The sequence below is a fragment of the Sceloporus occidentalis genome, unplaced genomic scaffold (assembly GCF_023333645.1).
Source record: "Sceloporus occidentalis isolate IW3139 unplaced genomic scaffold, rSceOcc1.0.p SCAF_1, whole genome shotgun sequence".
In the NCBI taxonomy this organism is placed as follows: domain Eukaryota; kingdom Metazoa; phylum Chordata; class Lepidosauria; order Squamata; family Phrynosomatidae; genus Sceloporus; species Sceloporus occidentalis.
In genome coordinates, this window is record NW_028316981.1 from 8850662 (window position 1) to 8872945 (window position 22284).

Below are 22284 nucleotides of genomic sequence, written 5' to 3' on the forward strand. Positions count from 1 at the left end.
CTCAGGGTTAAGGTGACAGAGCAGATTCCTAGAGAAGCCGCACAATATGTTGAAAAGGGGTGTGCATGTGTGAAAGGCTTACATTTTAAAAACCTCTTCCTGTAAAACAAAAAAATAAAAAAAAATAAGGAGGGTGGTGGCGAAGAGGAGAGATTGAGTTACACTCCAGTTTCTGAAGACCAATTTTGGAAAAGGAACTGAGTGTCTGGAAGAAGGTAAGCTTTGGAAGGAGCAGATATTAGGTAGCAATCTTAAGGGAAATATATTGCTTTTTTGTCTCTCTCTCTCAGAGAGAAAGCCATGTTAGTGTATTTTGGTGCAGAACAAGGTGGAGAGAAGGAGTCTTAACCTAGTCAGATTATTATTAAATGTGAATTTTAAAGGATGCATTTTAAATGTGGATTGTCTTATAATGCATGGTCTTGTTTGTTCTGTTACACTGATGGGTGTTGTTCACTGATGTTGTGTTTTAAATGGATGTTGTGTATTTGTTGTCTGTTGTTGTTTCCTGACTGGATCCATAGGGAGAGGCAGGTAAGAAATTATTATTATTATTATTACTATTATTAGATTGTAAGATTAGAGATCTTTCACTCAGTGACTCTCAAAGGTGCAACAAGATCCCTTTACACATACTAGAATAAAATTATTATTAATTTTACATTAGTACGTAAAAAGATCTTGTTGCACCTTTGAGACTCACTGAGTGAGAGATCTTTTTGCATCCTGATAATTTATTCAGGGGTGGCCTTGTTGGCCATATAGCAAAGTACAATAACATCCAAAAATCCACCAAACAGGGATACTTTTCTTAGGCTGGAGAAAGTGCAGAGCCCTGTTCATGTGGAATATTAGGATGCAAAGTACAATCACATCCAAAATCCACCAAACAGGGATACCTTTGTTAGGCCTACCAAAATTCAGAGCTGTGTTCTGTACAATGACATCCAAAATCCACAAAACAGTGATACCTTTATATAGGCCAGCCAAAATTCAGAGCCATGTTCGTGTAGAATATCAGAATGCAAAGTACAATAACATCCATCCATCCACCAGACAGTGATGCCTTTGTAAAGCCAACCATAATTCAGAGCCATGTTCGTGTGGAATATCAGAACACAAGGTACAATAACATCCATAATCCACAAAACAGTGGTACCTTTATTCAACCAACCAAACTTCAGAGCCATGTTCATGTGGAGTATCAGAATACAAAGTACAATAACACCCAAAATCCACCAAACAGGAGTACCATTATTAGGCCCACCAAAATCCAGAGCCATGTTCATGTAGAATATAAGGATGCAAAGTACAATAGTGTCCACAATCCATAAAACCACTGTATCTTTATTCGGACAACCAAAATGCACAAAATCCACAATACAAGTTTTTGAAACTCCATTGGGTTCTTCATCAGGCAAAATGTGTTAAAAACATACAGGAGAAGAAGAAAATAAAATGACAGTGTTAGTCACAGGCTTGCATTTTTCTCAGGGTGTTGTTGGTGTGTTGTTCTTCGGAGGGATATCTATGCAAGAGAATCTCTCCTCCTCCTCCTCCTCTTTCTGGCCATGTGGAATTAGGAACAAAGCCTTCCAAAGTCCAGGAGATAAAAAGTGAATTCCATTAGCAATGCAAAAAAGTTACTTCTTTCTGAGATCTCAGATGCCTCCATCCTTTGTGAGGTCACAGAGGCCTTTGTGAGGCAGAGAACCCAGAATCTCTCAAGGCAGCCTTCATGCTTTTGCATCAGGAAAGTTTTAGGGTTGTTTTGGTAAAACATGCCAAATGTAGTCCCAATTTAGAAAGAAAGAAAGAGAATTCCATCACCAACAAAGGTAAATCATTTTTAAAATACTGTATATTTTAATGTGTCTTTCTGTAATGCTTTTGTGTTGTGTTTAATTTGTATTGTTTTAAATGAGTTGGCAGGCAGGCAAAATATATTTTAAAAAATTATATTCATGGGGAGAGGCAGTAAGAAATAATAATAATAATAATAATAATAATAATGAGACAGTCCTCCCATTTTAAAGTATAGTGTTCCCACTTTGGGGTTTGTTTTATGATCAACACACAACTACCCATTGTTTGAACCGTTGCTCAAAATCCCTTGGGGGATTTTGGCTTTAGGGTTCGTTTTAGGGATTATGGCCTTAGGATCACCATAAATTGGAGATGACTTAAAGGTGCACAACAACAACAATGGGACTTTAATTTTATTTTCTGGAGTACCCACAGGGCTAGGATGAGGAGGAAGCTGCCTGGATGAATGTCCCTCCATACCATCTGAATGGAAAACAGCTATATCTTGATAAAATGCAGGCTTGCAGCTAACATCATCATAATTTTTCCCATCCTGTATGATTCTTAACATTTTTGCCTGATGAAGAAGCCAGTGAAGCCCTGAAAGCTTACAACATGTATTTAGGGCATTTTGGTTGGCCCAAGAAAAGTATCACTGTGTTGTGCATTTTGGATGCTATTGTATTTTTCTAAATGATCGACACGGCTATTGCGGATATGTTTGCTGCACAAAGTAGAGCACCAAGCAAAATTCAGAAAATATAGCATGCAAGCTTTCTAAGCTTCACTGACTTCTTCTTCAGGAAAAGATGTTAAAAATCATACTAGAGAAGAATAGGGATGATGCGAGAGTCAGAGCCCTACATTTTGTCTCAAATGTTATTTCTGGTGTCTGTTAGGATGGTTTAAAGAGGGACCTCAGTGTTCCCTTCCTTTCCAGATGGGGACTGAGGACAAAGGACAATAAAACAGAGGCAATAAAATTTCATCTCCATTAGTAACAAAAAATATTCCCTGGAAATCCAGGCTGCCCTTCTTGTGCAATGCTAACTGTGAGAGAAAAGAGTTTGTAGTACAGTTTGAGTCTTCCTTATACAAAATGCTTGGGACCAGAAGTGTTTTTGATTTCTCATTTTTTATTTTTGGATTTGGGCATATTTCCATAGATATAATTAGTTATTTTGGAAATGGGTCCCAAGTCTAAGCAGGAATGTAATTTATATTTCATATATGTCTTATAAACATAGCCAGAATGTAACATTATACATAATTTTTAAAAATAATTTCTGTGCATGAAACAAAAGTCTGTGTACACAGAAAGCAAAGGCCTCACTATCTCAGCCACTCATGTGGCCAGTTTTGGATTTTGGAGTATTTTGGATTTCAGAATTCCAAATAAGGGAGACTCCCAATTCGAGTTAAAACAAAGTACTTTTAAAATGGTAGAATGGGGATTTTTTTAAAGCAGTTAAACAAAGCAAACAGATTAAAAAACAGTTAATGTAATTTAGCACTGTTTTTAAAAGGCAGTTAAAATAATAATAATAATAATAATAATAATAATAATTTTGGTCAGTCCATCAAAGATATTCTCATATTTTGGATTTTTGGTATGTCTTATGATCAACACGCAACTATCTATTATTTGAACCTTTTCTCAAAATCCCTACATCTCAGTGGGGCTCCATATTCCATAATGAACAAATCTGGCTGTGTCCCTTGTTTTAATTTTCCTCTCTGAAATATTGTATTTTTGGGATGAGAATTTTTCCTCCTTCATTTTCCTTTTGGTTGTAGCTATTGCAGGTTATAAGCATGCATGTAAGGACTGTATTATAATAATAAAAATTATTATTATTATTATTATTATTATTATTATTTATAATTTGTAAACTACTCTAGGAGTTTTTGAAGTGAGTGGTAAATAATAAATACTGTATACAGCCAAACTGAGCACAACAAACATATCCAGGGGTAGCTGTGTTGGCCATACAGTAAAATCCATAAAGCAACTCTCTCTATATATATATATATATGTGTGTGTGTGTGTGTGTGTGTGTGTGTGCTTAATTCCCTCCACCCTGCCGCAAATTTTATGATTCTTTTTCTTTATGTGGCCTGCCTGCTTGGATATCCCTCCATACCATCTTGACTGAGAACAACAACAACATCTTGACTCTCATATCTTCATATATTTTTTAGTTTTCCAGTATGATTTTTATTGCTTTTACCTGATGAAGAAGCCAGTGAAGCTTTGAAAGCTTGTATGATGCATTTTGTGCCTTTTGGTTGGCTTGAAAATGGTATTGCTGTTTTGTGGATTTGGGATGTTATTGTACTGAGCACAATGTAACACAAACAGAGGTGGCTAATATATTTCTTTCAGCAGCTCAGATATCACATGGGGTAACTGTAGAATTCTGGTTTTGTCTGCTCACAATCACAAGAGATACTGTACATTCTGCTTTTAAAAACTGTAGTCCACCACCATACCCTCCAACATCTCACAGATGACAACTGGGACACATGTGGCCAAGCAACATCAGAGGGTGGTCAAGATGGCAACAGTTGTTAATGAGGAAGATCACACAAGCTAGGAAAGGTGCAGCAGTTTGATTTTGCCTGAGCCTCCTGGGGAAAGCAAGATATGCTATCCCTCCACCCCACTACCCCTTGTTGAGTTAATGGACTACAAACAACTTTTGTATTTTGAACTCATGTTGCAGCAACTGAAGTAAGCTGAGGACAAAAGGAGAAGGCGGGAGGAGAAGAGAAGGAAACGGCAACATTTTATAAACAGCTGAAAAATTGGATTAATTGGGACCATCACTATCAAACTGGAACAGTTGGAGGTATACACTGCCTCAATTTGATCTCCAGCTTTTGCGGATTTGTGAGGACTGGCATGTTTTGTTGTTGCTGTTTGCCTTCAAGTCACATTTGGGGGCTAATAAATTTATTTCTTTTATTGCAATGAGTATATGGCCTTCCAAGATCTCAAGGAGGACTAATGCAGCCCCATAGTCTTCCATAGTTGGCCACATCCGCTGTAAGCTGACCTGGGACCTCTCACCAAGGCAATTGGCAAAAATGTTGGTTACAGGGCTATCTTTCTGTCTGCATAGATGAGAGCAACTCTTATTTCTGCACTATAGATGTTTAACTCTTCTTTTCTTCACTAAAAACACCACAGTGGCTGTGTTTTGAACAGAAGTCGAATTCCAAAGTCCATAGTGTGGCAATACCATTACTAGGCAAGGTACAAATCACAAACTTTTTTTTTTTTTTTTGCAAACCACAGGCTTCTTCGTCAGGGATTATGGTCCAAAACACACTGCAGAAATAATCCAGTTTGAGACCGCTTTAACTGCGCTGGCTCAATGCTACATAATTCTGGCAGCTATAGTTTGTTGTGGTACCAGAGCTCTCTGATAGAAAAGGCGAAATATCTCACAAAACTACAATTCTCAAAATTCCCTACAATTGAGCCATAGCAGTTAAAGCTGTGGCAAACTGGATTATTTCTGTAGTGTGTTTTGGTACTATGTTGGAAAAACCAGCAAGAGGGATGAAGGAGGTGCACTCTTGGAACAAGAGCAGCAGGGGGTGGCACCTTGGCATGTGCAGAGGAGGGTGACCAAAATGGTGAAAGGTCTGGAAACCATGCCCTATGAGGAGCGACTTAGAGAGCTGGGGATGTTTAACCAGGAGAAGAGAAGGTTAAGAGGTGATAAGATAGCCCTATTTAAATATTTGAAGTGATGTCATGTTAAGCAAGCTTGTTTTCTGCTGCTCCAGAGAATAGGACACATAACAATGGATGCAAGCTATAGGAAAAGAGATTCCACCTCAACATTAGGAGAAACTTCCTGACAGTAAGAGCTGTTCAGCAATGAAACACACTTTGTCAGAAGGTGGTGGGGTCTCCTTCTTTGGAGGTTATTAAACGGAGGCTGGATGGCCATCTTTCAGGGGTGCTTTGATTGTGAATCCCTGTAGAATGGGGTTGGGTTGGATGGCCCTTCGGGTCTCTTCCAAATCTAGGATTCACACCATCAGAGCAGGTGTTAAAATGAGGGACTTGCCCTCCTATTAAGAATTCTGCCTTCCAAATGGAATTTTCCTTGAATCCCAAATTTCTAGCATTGCAGTAACTTAAAACTTCAGGTGAGTTTTCAGAAATACAGAGACATCAACCATGTTACTTTGGAATATCAGTGCACAAGGGGATCTTGTGGCACCTTTAAGACTATCTGTGTGAAAGAAGTTGTAGTATGTGCTCTTGTAGACTTGGTCTACTTTCAAGAAGACATAGGCTACATCTACATTGCAGAAAAAATACAGTTTGACACCACTTTAACTTCCATGGCTCAGTGGTGTGTAATTTTGGGATTTGTAGTCTGGTGAGATATTTCTCCTTCTGTCAGAGAGCTCTATTGCCATGACAAACTACAAATCCCAGCATTCCACAGTGCAGATACAGACCTAGTCTATGATAGCTTCTGCTGTAACTTCTTTGGCACAGTTATGGCTTTATCACACAGGGTTAGGATTGCCATAATTTGTCACCACCAAACCGGGACAAAATGTAGAAAAAATGTAGGACAAATGTAGAACAAAATTTGCCTGAAAATGTAGGACATTCAAGAAAAATGGAGTACACAAACTACAGGCACCTTGCGGGCGGCTCTTGAGCCCCGGAGAAGGCCTTTGCCATTCTCTAGGGGCCTAGCCGGCCAGCCTGATAACCCCACAATGGACAGAGGCAGCCAGGGACACAAAAGAAGTATATTTTTTGGTCTTGCTAATGGGATTTACATTTTATTTCCTGGACTTTGTGGCTCTTTGTCCCCAAGAGCCCACATGGCAGCAGGGAGGAGAGGCCTGCCTGCATGGATAGCCCTCCATACCCTCTTAACATTCCACACTGCAGAAATAGTCCAGTTTGATTATTTAACTGTCATGGGTTTAAACTGTCATTATCCCGTGAAAGTCACATGATCGCAATTAAGATTTTTACACACATCATGATTAAAGAGGACTTCTCCCGGCAATAACCACGTAATAACCAGCGACAAATCATTCACAGGGAAATCCTGTGAAGCATTCACAGAGAAATAATGAGGAAGTGCTCGCAATTGTGCAACTTTATGGAATAATGACTGTTTAAACCCCCGCTTTTCCCCACTTTTCCCCATTAGTCTCAAAGGTGCTACAGGATCCCTTAGCATACTTGTAGAAATACAGTTTAGGCATCCAAAGGAAAGATGGGAACAACGTTCAGTGTCTCTCTCTCTGCACTGTTAGAAATTTGGGGACTGATGGAAATTTTCATTTGGGGGAACAGAATTATAATGGGGGTAAAGACTTCAATTTTACCTCCCTTGTAACTATACCCCTCAAGGTATATATACCCTCAGGGGTATAGTCCAGCACTCAATCCACTGCGCCATGCTGGCTCATACAATAACGAATGCATAGCATTATTGAATATGGAACAGTGACAGATCCGTAAGTCTAGGTTACAAATCTGTAACTGCAATACTGGATACTAGCAAGATAGCTAGATAGAAAATAAAAATATAATATAATATAATACAATACACAGTCAGCCCTCCTTATCCACAGATTTTTTTATCCATGGATTTAAGCATCTAGGCTTTGAAAATACTGAAAAAAGTATAAATTCCAAATAGCAAGCCTTGATTTTCTATTTTGCCATGCTGTTGTATTTCATGGGATTTGAACATCCACGGATTTTGGTATCCACAGGGGATCCTCAAACCAAACCCCAGCAGATAACAGGGACCCACTGTAATAATTAAAAGTCCACTTCACTCCGTTCCTAAAAGCTTGTTGGAATAGGAATGTTTCTTGATCTATGGCTTCTTCTGTAGGACCCAATATATGCCTGTTGCTATCTTCAAGACCTGCGGCTTCATTCTGTTGGCTAACAAATATCTCAGAAGGTTCTGTAGAATTGTGGAAGACCATGAAGGAGAATGGCAAGGAGCTACCCCAGCTTTGGGTAACAGGCTCACGCAACGTGCAGGTCAAACTTGCTGCCTGGGGATCAGCAAACCGACATCCGTTTGAGGCGCCAGACGATCCAAAGGATCTCCTGACATCCTTCAGGGAAACAGCTGGCAAAGAGACCTTTCACCCTAAACTAGAAGGGGTGATGCAGATCTCCCCAGTACTTCACACAGAACATCCAGAGGTCTACGGAGTAGAAGAAGAAACGCCTAGGAAGGGTGTCCTGCAACGAGAAGCACAGCGTCAACGTTTCCGGAAGTTTTGCTACCAAGAGGCCGACGGCCCTGGAGACGTTTGGGGTCAACTCCACAATCTTTGCTGTCAGTGGCTGAAGCCGGAGGAGCACACGAAAGAGCAGATCCTGGAACTATTGGTTCTGGAGCAATTCCTGGCTGTCCTTCCCACGGAGTTGGAGAGTTGGGTTAGCGAAAACAATCCAGAGAGCTGTGCCGAAGCAGTAGCCCTAGCAGAAGGTTACTTGCAAAAGGAAGAGGAGACTGAGGAGTGGGAGGACCAGGTGAGGAAACCCATTTGGATACCTTTGGGCAAACCAAGAGCGAGTAATGTTTTCTTCCCATCTGAGTATGAGAGTGGAGTGCTATAAACCCATCTTGAATTGACTCTTTTTTTAAGAATTTTTTTAAAATTAACAATTCAATAAAACACATATCATACAAACACACACAGAACAATTATACAGTCCACATCAAAACATCAAAACTTCCTAAACTATACAAACAATTCTCAACAAGCCCTATTTTATAATTACAAACTCTTAACATTGTCTAACTTGTTATCATCAGAAGCTTAATTATATAGCCAATATACCCAACTGTTAACCCTTATTTATCTGTTTTAATCCATTCCCATTCACTTCAATTATCTTCTATATACCTATTATCCTGAATTATCTATAATTATCTACAAGTTCTTATATCTTATACATCTACCTATATATACATATACATCTACCTTTTACATCAGTATTAAATTATATTTACTTCTTTTGTGCCCCACCTTTATTCTGTCATCACAATATATCTGCCTTCTTTTCCTTCCACCTGTACATACCTAATCCAGGAATTCCATTCTTCATAAAATTTGTTAATGATTTAATTTTTGAAAGAAAAGATAGATTATCCATTTCGTACAAATCATAGAGTTTTAGTTTCCATTCCTCTATTGAGGAATTTTCTCTGATTTGAATTTTCTCTGATTTCCAATACCTTGCATACACTACTCTAGCTGCAGTTACTGCCAAAAATATCAATTTTCCTTCTTGCCTTTCCAATTTCTGTTCCAAAGATACATCTTTGGGTCCACGCGACTATTAAATTTAAATATCTTTTTCATTTCCCCGTGTATCAATTTCCAAAACTTTTCAGCCTTTTTACAGTTCCACCACACATGCATATATGTACCCACTTCTGTACCATATAAGTCTTTCGCCTTGAACTGACTCATTATTATTAATCAATCCATCATCACCATCTTTTCTTTGACTCCTCGATGGTGATTTTTTAGGTATTCCTAAAGGAGGAAATGAATGCTGCCAAGGAAGAGCAAGATCTGGCAGAAATGTGGCAAGAGGCACCTTTGATTGAGCAGAGTGCTGATGGAGATGACACTGAGCTAGGTAAGCCTTGAGCCTCACTGCTTGGTTGCTAGAGGCCTATAAGGCAAGAGAGTGTACATTCAGAGTAGACATTACTAGGATCAGTTTAACTGAATCACTCTTCTTTCTCATTGTGTCAAGAGTTAAAATCAGGGGAGAGCTGAACACACTTCTGGTCTTAAAATTGTAGAATCATTGAGTTGGAAGAGACTACAAGAGCCATCCAGTCCAACCCCGGCATGCAGGAATTCACAATCAAAGCACCCCCATCAAATCCATCCATGGATTTCAATCCATTGGTTCATGTTCTAGTCTCTGGATCAGCAGAAAACAAGCTTGCTCCATTTTCTGTGTGGCATTCCTTCAGTTCTTTAAAGGCAGCTATTGTATCTCCTCTCAGGCTGCATCTGTACTGCAAGAACCAATGCAGTTTGACACTGCCATGGCTCAATGTTATGGGAGTCTGGGATTTGTAGTTTTGTGAGATATTTAGCCTTCTCTGTAAGAGAGCTCTGGTGCCACAACAAACTACAAAATCCAGAATTCCATAATATGCAGCCATGGCAGTTAAAGTGTTGTCAAACTGCATTAGTTCTGCAGTGCAGATGCAGCCTATGTCCTCTCTTCTCCAGGCTAAATATACCTACCTTCCTTTTTAGATCTTCATAAGGCTTGATTTCCAGACCTTTGAAGGAAAACTTTGGTCTGGGCCCAAAACAACTGGGGAGGAGACTAAACATGTCTCAGAACATGTGCTGTATGAGTCAGAGGAGCAGGGAATTCTGACATATTTTTGACAGTGGGGAAAACAGTGGTGAGGGAGGGAAAAGCATATGTAAGAATGGCGAGATTAAGGATGAAAGAAATGGATAGTCTAGAAAAGATAGGCAGTTAGTGTGCATGCATGCATGTGTGTGTGTGTGTGTGTGTGTTGCTATAGCAGCAGCAGCAACGCCGAGAGAGAGAGAGAGAGAGAGAGAGAGAGAGAGAGAGAGAGAGAGGCAAGGCCAGGGCTATAAAGCCCCAACAACACCTCTGGCTTCTCTGGGGCGGCGGCGGCGCAGCAGCAGCAGCAGCAACGCCGAGAGAGAGAGGTCTAGTGGCGGTAAAACCTCTCCTACTTTTCTTTAATTGAGAATAAGAACATTATTTATTATAATTTATTTTACTATATAGTGATATTGGATATTAATTTACTATAGCTGATTCTCATTTATCAAGTGACCAAGATTGGAATCCTATTCAGCAGCCCCAGCCAGAGTAGATTAATTGAATCAAGACTGAATGGTAACTCAGTACATAATAATAATAATAATAATAATAATAATAATAATTTGTTTTATTTATATACCGCTATTCCAAAGATCATAGCGGTGAACAGCAAGGAAGCTAATTAGCAAGTAAGCTAATTTGCCCCCAACAGTCTGGGTACTCATTTTAGCGACCTCAGAAGGATGCAAGCCTGAGTCGAGCTTGGGCCCTTTTGCTGGTCTTGAACTCGCAACCTTGTGGTTTTGAGTGAATGGCTGCTCCAATAGCATTGCTCCAATAGGTCTGCTGTATTTATGTGGAAAGGTTGTAGCCATTGGTGTAACCTGTTTAACCATGCTCTGAATTTGTTTTAATGTAATATGTCTCTCTTCATATCAACAGAAGAGGAGAATATGACAAAGGAGGTGAAAGAAGATCCACCCCAGGAGGAGGGTTCCAAACAGGCAGAAATAGTCTTGGAATCCACCAAGAAAGAGACTTTCCTGTCTTATGAGCAGGAAGAAACTCCTAAAATCCAACAGAACCTCCAATGTGAGTTAGAAATTCCTTCAGACAATATTTCTGTTAATATTCCTTATTCGAATGACCTTGGAGTAAACACAGTTGACCAGGTTATTCAGAATAATGGGAATGGCGAGACAAGCTCTCAATGTGGACAGAACGTCAGTGTGAGCCCAGCTCTGAATCCGCCGCAGAGAATCAACCCAGTAGAGAAGCGCTATAAATGTTTGTTCTGTGGGAAAGGCTTTGCTGTGAGATCCGGCCTCACTGCACATGAGAGAACCCACACAGGTGAGAAGCCATACACGTGCTCAGACTGTGGGAAGAGCTTTAGTGTGAGCTCCAGTCTTAAGGCTCACAAGAGAACCCATACAGGAGAGAAGCCACATGAGTGTTCGCACTGTGGGAAGAGGTTCTCTGTCAGCTCGACCCTCAAGAAGCATTACAGAACGCACACGGATGAGAGGCCATACGAGTGTTTAGACTGTGGGATGAGATTCCGCCAAAGAGGCAATCTGAGAACTCACCAAAAAATCCATACTGGGGAGAAATCCTGTGAATGTTCAGTGTGTGGGCTAGGTTTTAGTGAGCTCTCAGCCCTTTTTGCACATTATAGGACTCATACGGGAGAAAAACCCTATACATGCTCTGAGTGTGGCAAGAGCTTCTGCCAGAAACAGGGGCTTGCTCTCCACATGAAGATGCACATTGGGGAGAGACCATACAAATGTTCAGAATGTGGGAAAAGCTTCAGTGTGAGTTCACGTCTTAAGAAACATCAGTTAATCCACACAGGAGAGAGACCGTTCCAGTGTCAGCAGTGTGGAAAAAGGTTTTGTTCAAGCACAGATCTCATCATCCATGAGAGGGCCCATGCTGGAGACAAGCCACATCAATGCTCCTTCTGTGGGAAAAGGTTCTGTCGTACATCTGAGGTGGTTAGCCATGAAAGAATCCACACTGGCGAGAAGCCCTACAAATGTCTGGAGTGTGGGAAGAGCTTTAGTGTTAGCTCACGCCTAAGTACGCACAAGAGAGTCCACACAGGGGAGCGACCATTTAAATGCTTGGAATGTGGGAAAGCTTTCACTTATAAAGCTCACCTGGTCGCACATCAGAGAATCCATACAGGAGAGAGACCATACAAGTGCTCGGTGTGTGGGAAAACCTTTCGTGTACGCGACTGCCTTATGGTCCATGAGAGAATCCACACTGGGGAGAAACCATTTAAATGTTTAGACTGTGGGAAAAGCTTCCGTAACAGCTCATATCTTGTTCATCACCAAAGAATGCATGCAGAAAGAAACAAATAAATGAACTATGGGGGACAATGTGGAACATTAACTTCATGACATGAAGAATTCTATGAAGAATGTAAAAAAGTATTTCATAGAATGATTGAGAGAAATAATAAGTAAGCTTGCAAATTATCAAAATGGGAGAAGGAGAAGTAAAGACTAGAGCTAGAGAACATTGTGTTTTGGGGGAAATACAACACCTCCAAATCAGCATGGAGGCCTTGCCCACATTGGCTGAGGAATTCTGAGAAGTGTAATCCAAAATAACATTCGAAAGCCCTGGCAAATACATCAGGAATGGGATTCCTCTGAAAAGCCCATGCCCAACTTCAGTCACAATACAAGCCCTTTCACATTATATAATTAAAATGTTATGATTCCATTTGAACTGCCATGGCTCCATCCTGGGGAATCCCATACAAGTAAATTGCAAAGAGTCCTAGTAATCACAAATCCAAGATGGATTTAGAAAGCATACAGCAAGATCTGTGTGATGTTGCCAATCTGTTGTCTCTCATTTCTTCACAGATAATCCAGTTTCATTGCCTTGTACTATTTTCTGAGTTGCCCTCACTGTTTTCCCCCCGCACCTGAATTGTAATGACTAAAAGTGGTGGATGGGGAGGGGAAACTATAATAATAACTTTATTACAGCCATTTGGCCAGCACATGGAAAACTATAGTATTAGCCTCCCTCTAAAATAGAAATATTATTGCTCTGCTGACATTTCACAAAATCTGTGAAGGACCAATTTATTAGAAGAATCATACAGTGTATATATACATACTACATGGTTACCACAGTTTGACATGATTTTAATGGCCATCCTATGGAGTCCTAGGATTTGTATTTTAGGGAAGGACTTAGAATTTATTACTGGAAAACGTTGATGTTGCTAAAAATCTTCCAGCTTGACAGATGAGGAAGAAAAGAAAGGTCTTAGTGAGTGTAACAAGCTTTTGTAAAAAGGAGCTTCACTATTGGAGGTATGGCTGTACATCAAAGTCTCTTTTGGGTGTTTGGTTAGTATTGCTCCCTTAGCAGTACCACCTTGGAACTCACTTGGTTTCAGAAGCTAAGCAAACTCTGGACTGGTAATAACTGGATGGAAGAATACCAATGAATGCTGGAGATTTCCAGGAAGAATTGGGGGGGGGGGCATGGGATTCCTGCTTCAAATCCTGGAGAGAAACATTTCTGCTGGTAGTAGACATAGATGCAGGAAAAGCAGCAAATGTTCCACATCTGACATTTATTCAAAAAATTCTATTTATGGCCCATTCTGACACCATTGCTAGATTCTATAATAACAACGGCAAATTAATATACACTCCTGCTCTGATATTTTGATGGCTTTCTTGTATTGCTTAGTACAATACAGATTCTGGCATTTGTACTGATAAAATGTTTTTCATTTTGCTTGTTAATCACCCTGAAAACTTAAGTGGTGAAGGGTGGTAGAACTTTTTTTAATAAAGAAGTGTTGAGCACATAAGTCTGAACATAGTGACATAAAAATATTGCAGGACTTTTAAGATTCAAACTGACCAAAAGTTAGGAGATAATATGCCAGATGCAATGGCAGTTGTGAAAAATAAATCTTGGATTATAGATGTGGCAATCTTGGGGGATAGCAAGAGCAAAGAATGTGAGAAGGGAGAGATTATGAAATGTGGAGATCTACAAATTCAGCATGTCTGGGAAAACAACTCTGGTTCCAGCAGTGAATCCAAAGGGCTTGACAAAACGTTTGAATGAAATCATCACAGATAGGTTCACAACAATACAGCAGTAGAAAGTGACACTACTTGGAACATTACACATGATCTGATGCTACCTTGCTGGTTCCTAGACAGATTCTTGGACAGAATGCAAAGCATTGATGGTCCTCTAGTTAACTCAGTAACCAAAGGGTGGCAGAAAGAACCAGTGAGGGAAAAGGGGCAGCAAGGGGGCCTTTAGTCAAAATATTTGTGCACAAGTAAGACAAAGGGAATCATCAGCCTTTTAGGACCATGGTGGGGATGAGGTTTTGCATGAAACTCTTTTCAGGGTCCCTTAAAACCACCGCCCAACCTCACCAATGGCTTCATGTGATGGTGCCTCCTGCTCTTCACTGCCTGTGCAAGCTCACTCTAGCCACATCTTTCACATGTGGCAGTGGCAGCTGGGAAACTTGCAAGGCTTGGACTCAGGGCATTGCTTCTGTAGCTCAGAGTCATGCCATTTTGGGACAGACTGATTGACTCAGGACTTTATCACACGGGGGGAAATCGGGGGATTCAAAAGGCATCCAGGGAAAATTGCATAATCATGACTAAGAATATCACGCACATTGCAATTAGAGAGGCCTTATCCCAGGAATAACCAGGGAATAACGAGCAACAAATCATTCATGGGATTGTTCTTAGTTTTGTAGAGGTAGAACAGCTGTTAAAACCACTGTATTGAGGGAACTATAGTGCCAGCGGGGCTTAGTAATTTGAAGGTTGGACTACAACTCTGGAGACCAGGCTTCGGATCCCAGCTCGGCTATGGAAACCTACCTGAGCAAGTCATACTCTCTCAGCCTCAGGGAAGGCAATTGCAAACTCCCCTCTGGCGAAACTTGCCAAGAAAACCCCATGATAAGGTTGCCATAAGTCAGAAAATGACTTGAAAGCACACAACAACAAAGACCTAGAGACCTCTTTGCATTTAGACAGGAAAGAGGTCTGACTCCAGATTCTGGGCCTCATACCCACTACATTTTAAACCAATTTGCAAACCAGTTTGAAGCAGTTTAAATAGCCCTGGTTCACACTTGAACCGAATTGCTGAAGCGTTTTGGTGAGGGGGGCCATGTGCTAGACCCATTTAACGTACATCTTTTTGATGCTGATTTTTTCAGTGTCTTTTTCGATAAGGCAATTCTGCACAAGAGTGAATGAGAAGTGGATGGGAATCGATTTAAATTTAAATGAAGCGGGTCCATTTTGAATCGATTCATTTGCCAACGTGAACGACAAGTGGGTTATTTTACAGGAAAAAAAATACGACCGGGGCAAATGTAGTGTGAACCATGCTCTGCTGTCGAATCGGTCCATCGATTTGGATCGCAATCCAGTTTTGTTTGTAAGTGGAAATGAGGCCTGAGAGGCCATGCAGGGTTGGTCTGCAAAGTTGGAGAAGCCCAGGAGGTCCAAGGGCGGAGGAGCCATTCCCTTCCTGCCTGCCTTCCTCCCACCCTCCTCCTCCTCCTCTTCTTGGCACATGAGGAACTGGAATCCAGATTTCCCAGGAACCAGAGCAAAGTTGTCTCCAAAGAGGGTGAGCTGAGCCAGATTGGGAGCAGAGGGAGATGGGAGGATGGGTTGGTTATAGGTCAGTGGTTCTCAAACTCTGTCCTTTAGATGTTTTGGACTTCAGTGCCCCAAAACACGTGGAGGTTTGGAACTACTATTATAGGTATTTTGGACTTAAAAAAGGCCTTGCCACTGCCCTTCCTAATTGGAGCTTAGAGTTTTTAGGTCATAATATTTGGATGACCAAAGGTTTCCCACTCCAGCCTACAAGAAATTTGCTAAGATAGTAATGTTCACATGGCACCTTCTATTACAAGCTGACAGTCCAATGAAATCTATCAAATTACTGTATATATTCATGTACGAGTCGACCTTATGTATAAGTCAAGGGAAGGTTTCAGAGTCAAAATCCTGGATTTTAATATGACCCATGGATAACTGACCAAAGCAGAATAGAGTAGTGTGACTACTTCCCTCTAGCTTCTAGTCCTTGTGGAGGCAAATACAATGCTTACCTGGTTAACATCACAAATACAGTCAGCCCTTCATATCCATGGATTTTTTATCCATGGATTTAGGCATCCACGGTTTGAAAATATTTAAAAAATATATACATTCCAAAAAGCAATCCTTAGTTTTGCCATTTTATACAAGGGACCCCAACTTACTGTGTCATTGTATTTAGTGGGACTTGAGTATCCAAGGATTTTGGTATCCATGGGAGGCTCTGGAATCAAATCCCAGTGGATACCAAGGGCCCACTGTAGTGTGATGCAGCAACTAAAAAAGCCAATATGATCATAGGCTGCATCAATATGAGCCTAGACTAAGAGAAGTAATAGTAGCACTCTATTCTGCTTTAGTCAAGACTCACCTGGAATACTGTGTCCAGTTCTGGGCACCACAATTCAAAGGGGACATTGACAAGCTGCTAAGCACATGTCTAGAGGAGGGCAACCAAAATAGTGAAGGGTCTGGAAACCATGCCTTATGAGGAGCGACTTAGGGAGCTTAGGGAGTGACTTAGAAAGCAGTTCCCTAACTGTCCAATCCCAACTGCCACACGGAATCTTTAGCCAGAATCTTTGGCTGAAGGCAGCTGGATCGTGACTGACTGGTACTTCCCCAGTCCAATTCTGCCTTTTCTCATCTACACCATGGTTGAGCACCCTTTCAGTTCAGCCGGTCAACCAATTACAAATCAATTTAACAATTGCATTGTCTAACCCACATTTTATTAGCTTCTTGGCAAGAATATCATGGGGGACCTTGTGAAAGGTCTTACTGAAATGAAGACACGTAATATCCATAGCATTCCCTTCATCTACCAAACAGTTTTATCTGACTCGCTTCCTTGGGCTTCTCCGTGGTCCCTGGCCAGGTGCTACCCCCTGGTCAGCAACTTCATAGTCTCGCTTCCTGGGACTTCTCCATGGTCCCTGGCCACCCCCCCACCCCCGTCAGCAACTTGGTAGTCTTGCTTCCTTGGGCTTCTCTGTGGTCCCTGGCCACCTGCCATCCCCTGGTCAGCAACTTAGTAGTCTTGCTTCCTTGGGCTTCTCTGTGGTCCCTGGCCACCTGCCATCCCCTGGTCAGCAACTTGGTAGTCTGGCTTCCTTATTATTATTATTATTATTATTATTAACCTTTATTTATAAAGCGCTGTAAATTTACACAGCGCTGTACATACAATCTTTTAGTTAGACGGTTCCCTGCCCTCAGGCTTACAATCTAAGAAGACACAACACAAAAGGAGAGGGGAGTGGTGGTGGGGAATGGGATCAGGTCCAGCAGTTCTTCTCCACCTCTGAGGCCTGGACCAAGGCAGATCGACTGGAGGAAGGGCTTGGCTTCTTAATGGATGGTTGAAAGGAGGCTTCCTGGGTCAGAGAGGGGCTCACCTCTGGGAATGCTTCTCTAAACAATATAGTCTTTAACTCAGTTTTGAAACCGGGTAGAGAAGTGATGAGGTGTGCATGTGGGGGAAGAAGGTTCCAGGAGTAAGGGGCAGCAAGCGAGAAGGGACGAATTCGGGAGGGGGCAGTGGTAGTCCTAAACTGTGACAGGAGACATTGACTACAAGAGCGGAGGGTGCGAGTAGGAATGTAAGGAGAAAGAAGGTCAGATAAGTAAGGAGGGGCCAATCCATGGAGGGCTTTGAAAGTCAATAATAAAAGCTTGTACCGGATGCGGAAGGGGAAGGGGAGCCAATGAAGGGAGGATAAAAGAGGTGAAACATGGTCAAAGCGGCGAGCGGATGTGACAATACGGGCAGCTGAATACTGGACAGAGATTAAAGGATGGAGGTGTGAAAGAGGAGGTCCTGTCAGAAGGAGGTTACAATAATCTAGTTGTGAAACCACTAGGGCATGGATTAGAGTCTTGGCAGTAGAGGCTGAGAGGAATGGACGGATCTTGGCAATGTTGTGGAGAAAGAATCTACAGGCCTTGGCAGTGGCCTGGATCTGGGGAATAAATGACAGAGAAGAGTCAAAAATGAAGCCAAGACTGCGGGCTTGATGAACCGGTTGAATAGAAGTGTCGTCAACAGAAACAGAAAAGGAATAGTGAAGGGTGGGTTTAGGTGGAAAGACAAGAAGCTCAGTCTTAGACATGTTGAGCTTCAAGCGCCGAAGCCGCATCCACTGAGGTCTCTGGTCAGCCGCCACTCCCTGGTCAGTAATGTTGTCTCGTTTCCTTGGGCTTCTCCATGGTCCCAGGCCAGCCACCCCCCACCCCCCAGTCAGCAACTTGGTAGTCTTGCTTCCTTGGGCTTCTCCGTGGTCCCAGGCCAACCGCCATTCCCTGGTCAGCAACTTTGTACTCTCACTTCCTTGGGCTTCTCCATGGTCCCAGGCCAGCCACCATTCCCTGGTCAGCAACTTCGTAGTCTCACTTCCTTGGGCTTCTCTGTAATCCTAGGCTAGCCACCACCCCCTGGTCAGCAATTTCATACAACGTGATGTTTAGTTTTTTTCTCTTCATGGCTCTTGCTTCGTGGGCACAGTTCTTTTACGCTGATATCTCCCAAGGAACGCTGCTGGGTCTGGACCTCGTGCATAAAACCTTGCAGCTCTTGCGCCATGCAGGCCAATTGCCATGCATAGGCCTGCTGGACCTGAGTGTAGACAGGTGAGCGACAGCCACATCAGGGCAGAATGCAGGAGGCATCTGAGAGGACAAGGTGCACATGGCCACTCTGGTCTCCTTGGTTTCTCTGGAAGACCTCTGGCTCCCCTGCCCAAGAGAAAAAAGAAGAAGAAGAAAATGACAGACGTCTGAAACTGGTGTCGTGCCCTGCTAATAGAACTCAGAGACAGAAGCGGCGGACCTGCCGCGACCTGCAACTGATGCACTGGACATGCTAGGACTTGCAACTGAAGCAGTGGACAAGCTGGGACATTCTGGGACCTGAGCCTGAAGCAGTGGATCTGCTGGGACCTGCTGCTGAAGAAGTGGACATGCTAGGGCATGCTGTGACCTGCAACTGAAGGGATGGACCTGCTGGGATCTGTGAGTGATGCATTGTACATGCCAGGACTTGCAACTGAAGCAGTGGACCTGCTGGGACCTGAAGCTGAAGAAGTGAACATGCTAGGGCATGCTGGGACTGATGCATTTGATATGCTAAGACTTCAACTGAAGCAGTGGACATGCTGAGACATGCTGCAAGCTAAGACTGAAGTGGTGAACATGCTGGCGTCTAATGCATTGGAAATGATAGGACTTGCAACTGAAGCCTGTGGACATGCTGGGATTTGCAAATGAAGCAGTAGCTCTTTGGTCATGTTTGCATGGGTTACAATACTCCGGGAACAACCCCAAACCTGCCACAATATCCCCCGTTACTTGGGCACTCTGGAACAATGCCCAGTGCTGTTTTCATGTGTGTCCCATTGTGCCAGCTTTGAAGCTGAAAACAAGGCGCCTAGTATCAGTTACATGGCTGGGCACCTCGTTTTGATCTCGGGCCAGCATCAGTGGTGGCAGGTGGCAGGACACGATGCAAACAGCCACCTGGCATTGCTCCAGAGGGCTCTGGATTTTCTTGGAAGATCCAGAGAAAAAAACTCAGTTTTAAAAATCTGCATAAAGGGTAGCATAAGGTGGATTTGGTGATGAAAAGGCATCATCTGTAGAGCCACTAGTACTTATGGACAGTACCTGGTATGGACAGCATGTTGGACGGACATTTTGCACCAGAAATGGGGATTGGGCCCTCCGTCATCTGGACTGATTGCCATGAGGACAGGTAAGGGCTGTGTTATTTGGCCCTTATGGACACAGCCTTGATCTTGGGGCCTAGAGATTGTGGATGGTATAAGGTGTGGGATTGTGATCTCATGCACACTGTATACGCTGTTCTGCACTGGGCTGAAATAGGCTGGGATTCTCTCACTGCAGTCAACTTGATGCAGATTTAGGCTGCATCCACACTGCATGAATAATCCAGTTCGACACTACTTTAACTGCCATGGCTAATGGTTATGGAATTGCAGTTTATTTTGACGCCAGTGCTCTCTGACCAAAAAGGCTGAATGTCTCACAAAAACTGCCATTCCCCAAATTCCGTAGCATTGAACTATGGCAGTTAAAGCTGTTAGGAAATGACATTTATGTGTCCACAAGATAGAGCTGTAGCGGAACCTATTACAGTTCCAGTGGCAGTTAACAGTTGACACTTGAATTATGGAATGCTGATGCTGTCAGTCGTTCAGAGAGAGTGTCAGTTATGACAGTTGGTGTTAGAGTAACTGCCTCTCTGTTTTGTTGTTATGGTTGTTTGGTTGGCAAAGTAACTTATTTATTAAAGTAACTTATTTATTAAAGCCCTCGTGTAGAGTGAAGGCATGAAGTGCTCTTGTCATTATTTCTCAAGCCGGGAGCTCAAGGCCGTTTGCAGTGGTGAAGGAATATTTTCCTTCTTGGCCTGAATACCTTTGCAAACATCTCTTCAGATTCCTTCTCCCTGGCGTCCTGTCAACGTGGTTCAACTCTGTAGGTGGTCGTGGTGGACACAGCACATCTTTCCATGCCCTAACAAAAGCATTGTCACACTGCATTGATTCTGCATTGCATACACAGCCAGAGAAAGAAAGAACAGCAGATAGGGTTCCTACCTCCTCTGCTACATAGCTAACCATGTGTGAAGTTATGGGATGAAAACTGTGATCAAGAATTCTAGCCATCTGCACTCAGCTAATGTGAGATGAACCCAGAAGGGAGTGGGCGCATCACCCATCATCCCTATGAATGAAAGAGTCCCTATGTTTCAACCCACCAAGCCCAGGTCCCTTTTCAACACTTGAGGTCAGCTAACCATTGCTTTTCCCTACTCCAGTTCAAAACACACTGCAGATATATATATTTTAACAAAATAATTGTATATTGTAACAAGTTAATTTTTATTACACAGTACATAATTCAAATTATACAATTTCCATTTCATAATATGCTTTTCTCCCCTCTCCCCCTCCCAAAAACAGCATTGAGTGAAATACATTACAACTGAGTTAACAATCATTATCAGAGATGTGGAAAATACAGTGGGCCCTTGTTATAAACGGGGGTTTGGTTCCAAGATCCCCCGTGTATAACGAAATCTGTGTATGCTCAAGTCCCATTAAATATAATGACATAGCAAAATGGTGTCCCTTATAAAAATGGAAAATCAAGTGGTTTTTGTAATAGAAAATTTTATTAAATATTAAAAACAAACATACAACTTAAAACACACTAATAATAATAATAATAATAGGATTTATTTGTATGCCGCCCAATCACTGGGAATCTGGGCGGCTTACAACAGAGGGGATAATAGATGGTTCCCTGCCCTCAGGCTTACAATCTAAAAGACACAACACAAAAGGAGAAGGGAATGGTCCAGCAGTTATTTTCTCCCTCTGAGGCCTGGACCAAGGCAGATGGACTGGAGGGAGGGCTCTTATTCTTCATCGAGGCCGGGCCCTATGGTGTTGGGCCTGTCCTTTCACTCCCTCTAAGGCCAGAAGATGACAGTTGGAAGGAGGGAGGGGAGGGCTCTTTATCTTCAGGCCCGATGGCGTTGGGCCTGTCCTTTCACTTCCTCCTACGCCAGAAGATGACAGTTGGAAGGAGGGAGGGGAGGGTCTTCCTCTTCAGGCCCGATGGCGTTGATAGAGTTTGATATTTGAAATTTATAATTTTTAAAAATATTTTCAAACTGTGGGTGCTTGAATCAGTGCATAAAAAATCCGTGTTTAAGAAGGGCGGACTGTATCATTAATTATATTTGTTTACTTTTTCATACCCCATTTTACCTTCCGCTTTTTAAATCACAATTTCCCATTTATCTTTCCATGAACACCACAGATATAATTCAGTTTGAGACCACTTTAACTGCCCTGGGACCTGTTGTTTTGTGAAACATCAAACCTTCAGTGTCAGAGAGCTCTAGGGCCACGATAAACTATAATTCGCAGGAATTCCCTA

General features: G+C 42.2%; 1 protein-coding gene across 1 annotated transcript in view; it reads left to right on the forward strand.

Annotated features, from left to right (window-relative positions):
- Positions 1–115: 115 nt before the first annotated feature.
- Positions 116–22284, forward strand: part of LOC149320626 (uncharacterized) — a 37449-nt gene continuing 15280 nt past the window's right edge. The window contains exons 1-5 of the mRNA XM_089500057.1: positions 116–215; positions 4533–4658; positions 7704–8359; positions 9367–9478; positions 11111–12532. Coding sequence (XP_089356183.1) covers positions 7799–8359; positions 9367–9478; positions 11111–12532 — 2095 coding nt within the window. The 5' untranslated portion in view covers positions 116–215; positions 4533–4658; positions 7704–7798. The remainder of the gene's footprint in view (positions 216–4532; positions 4659–7703; positions 8360–9366; positions 9479–11110; positions 12533–22284) is intronic.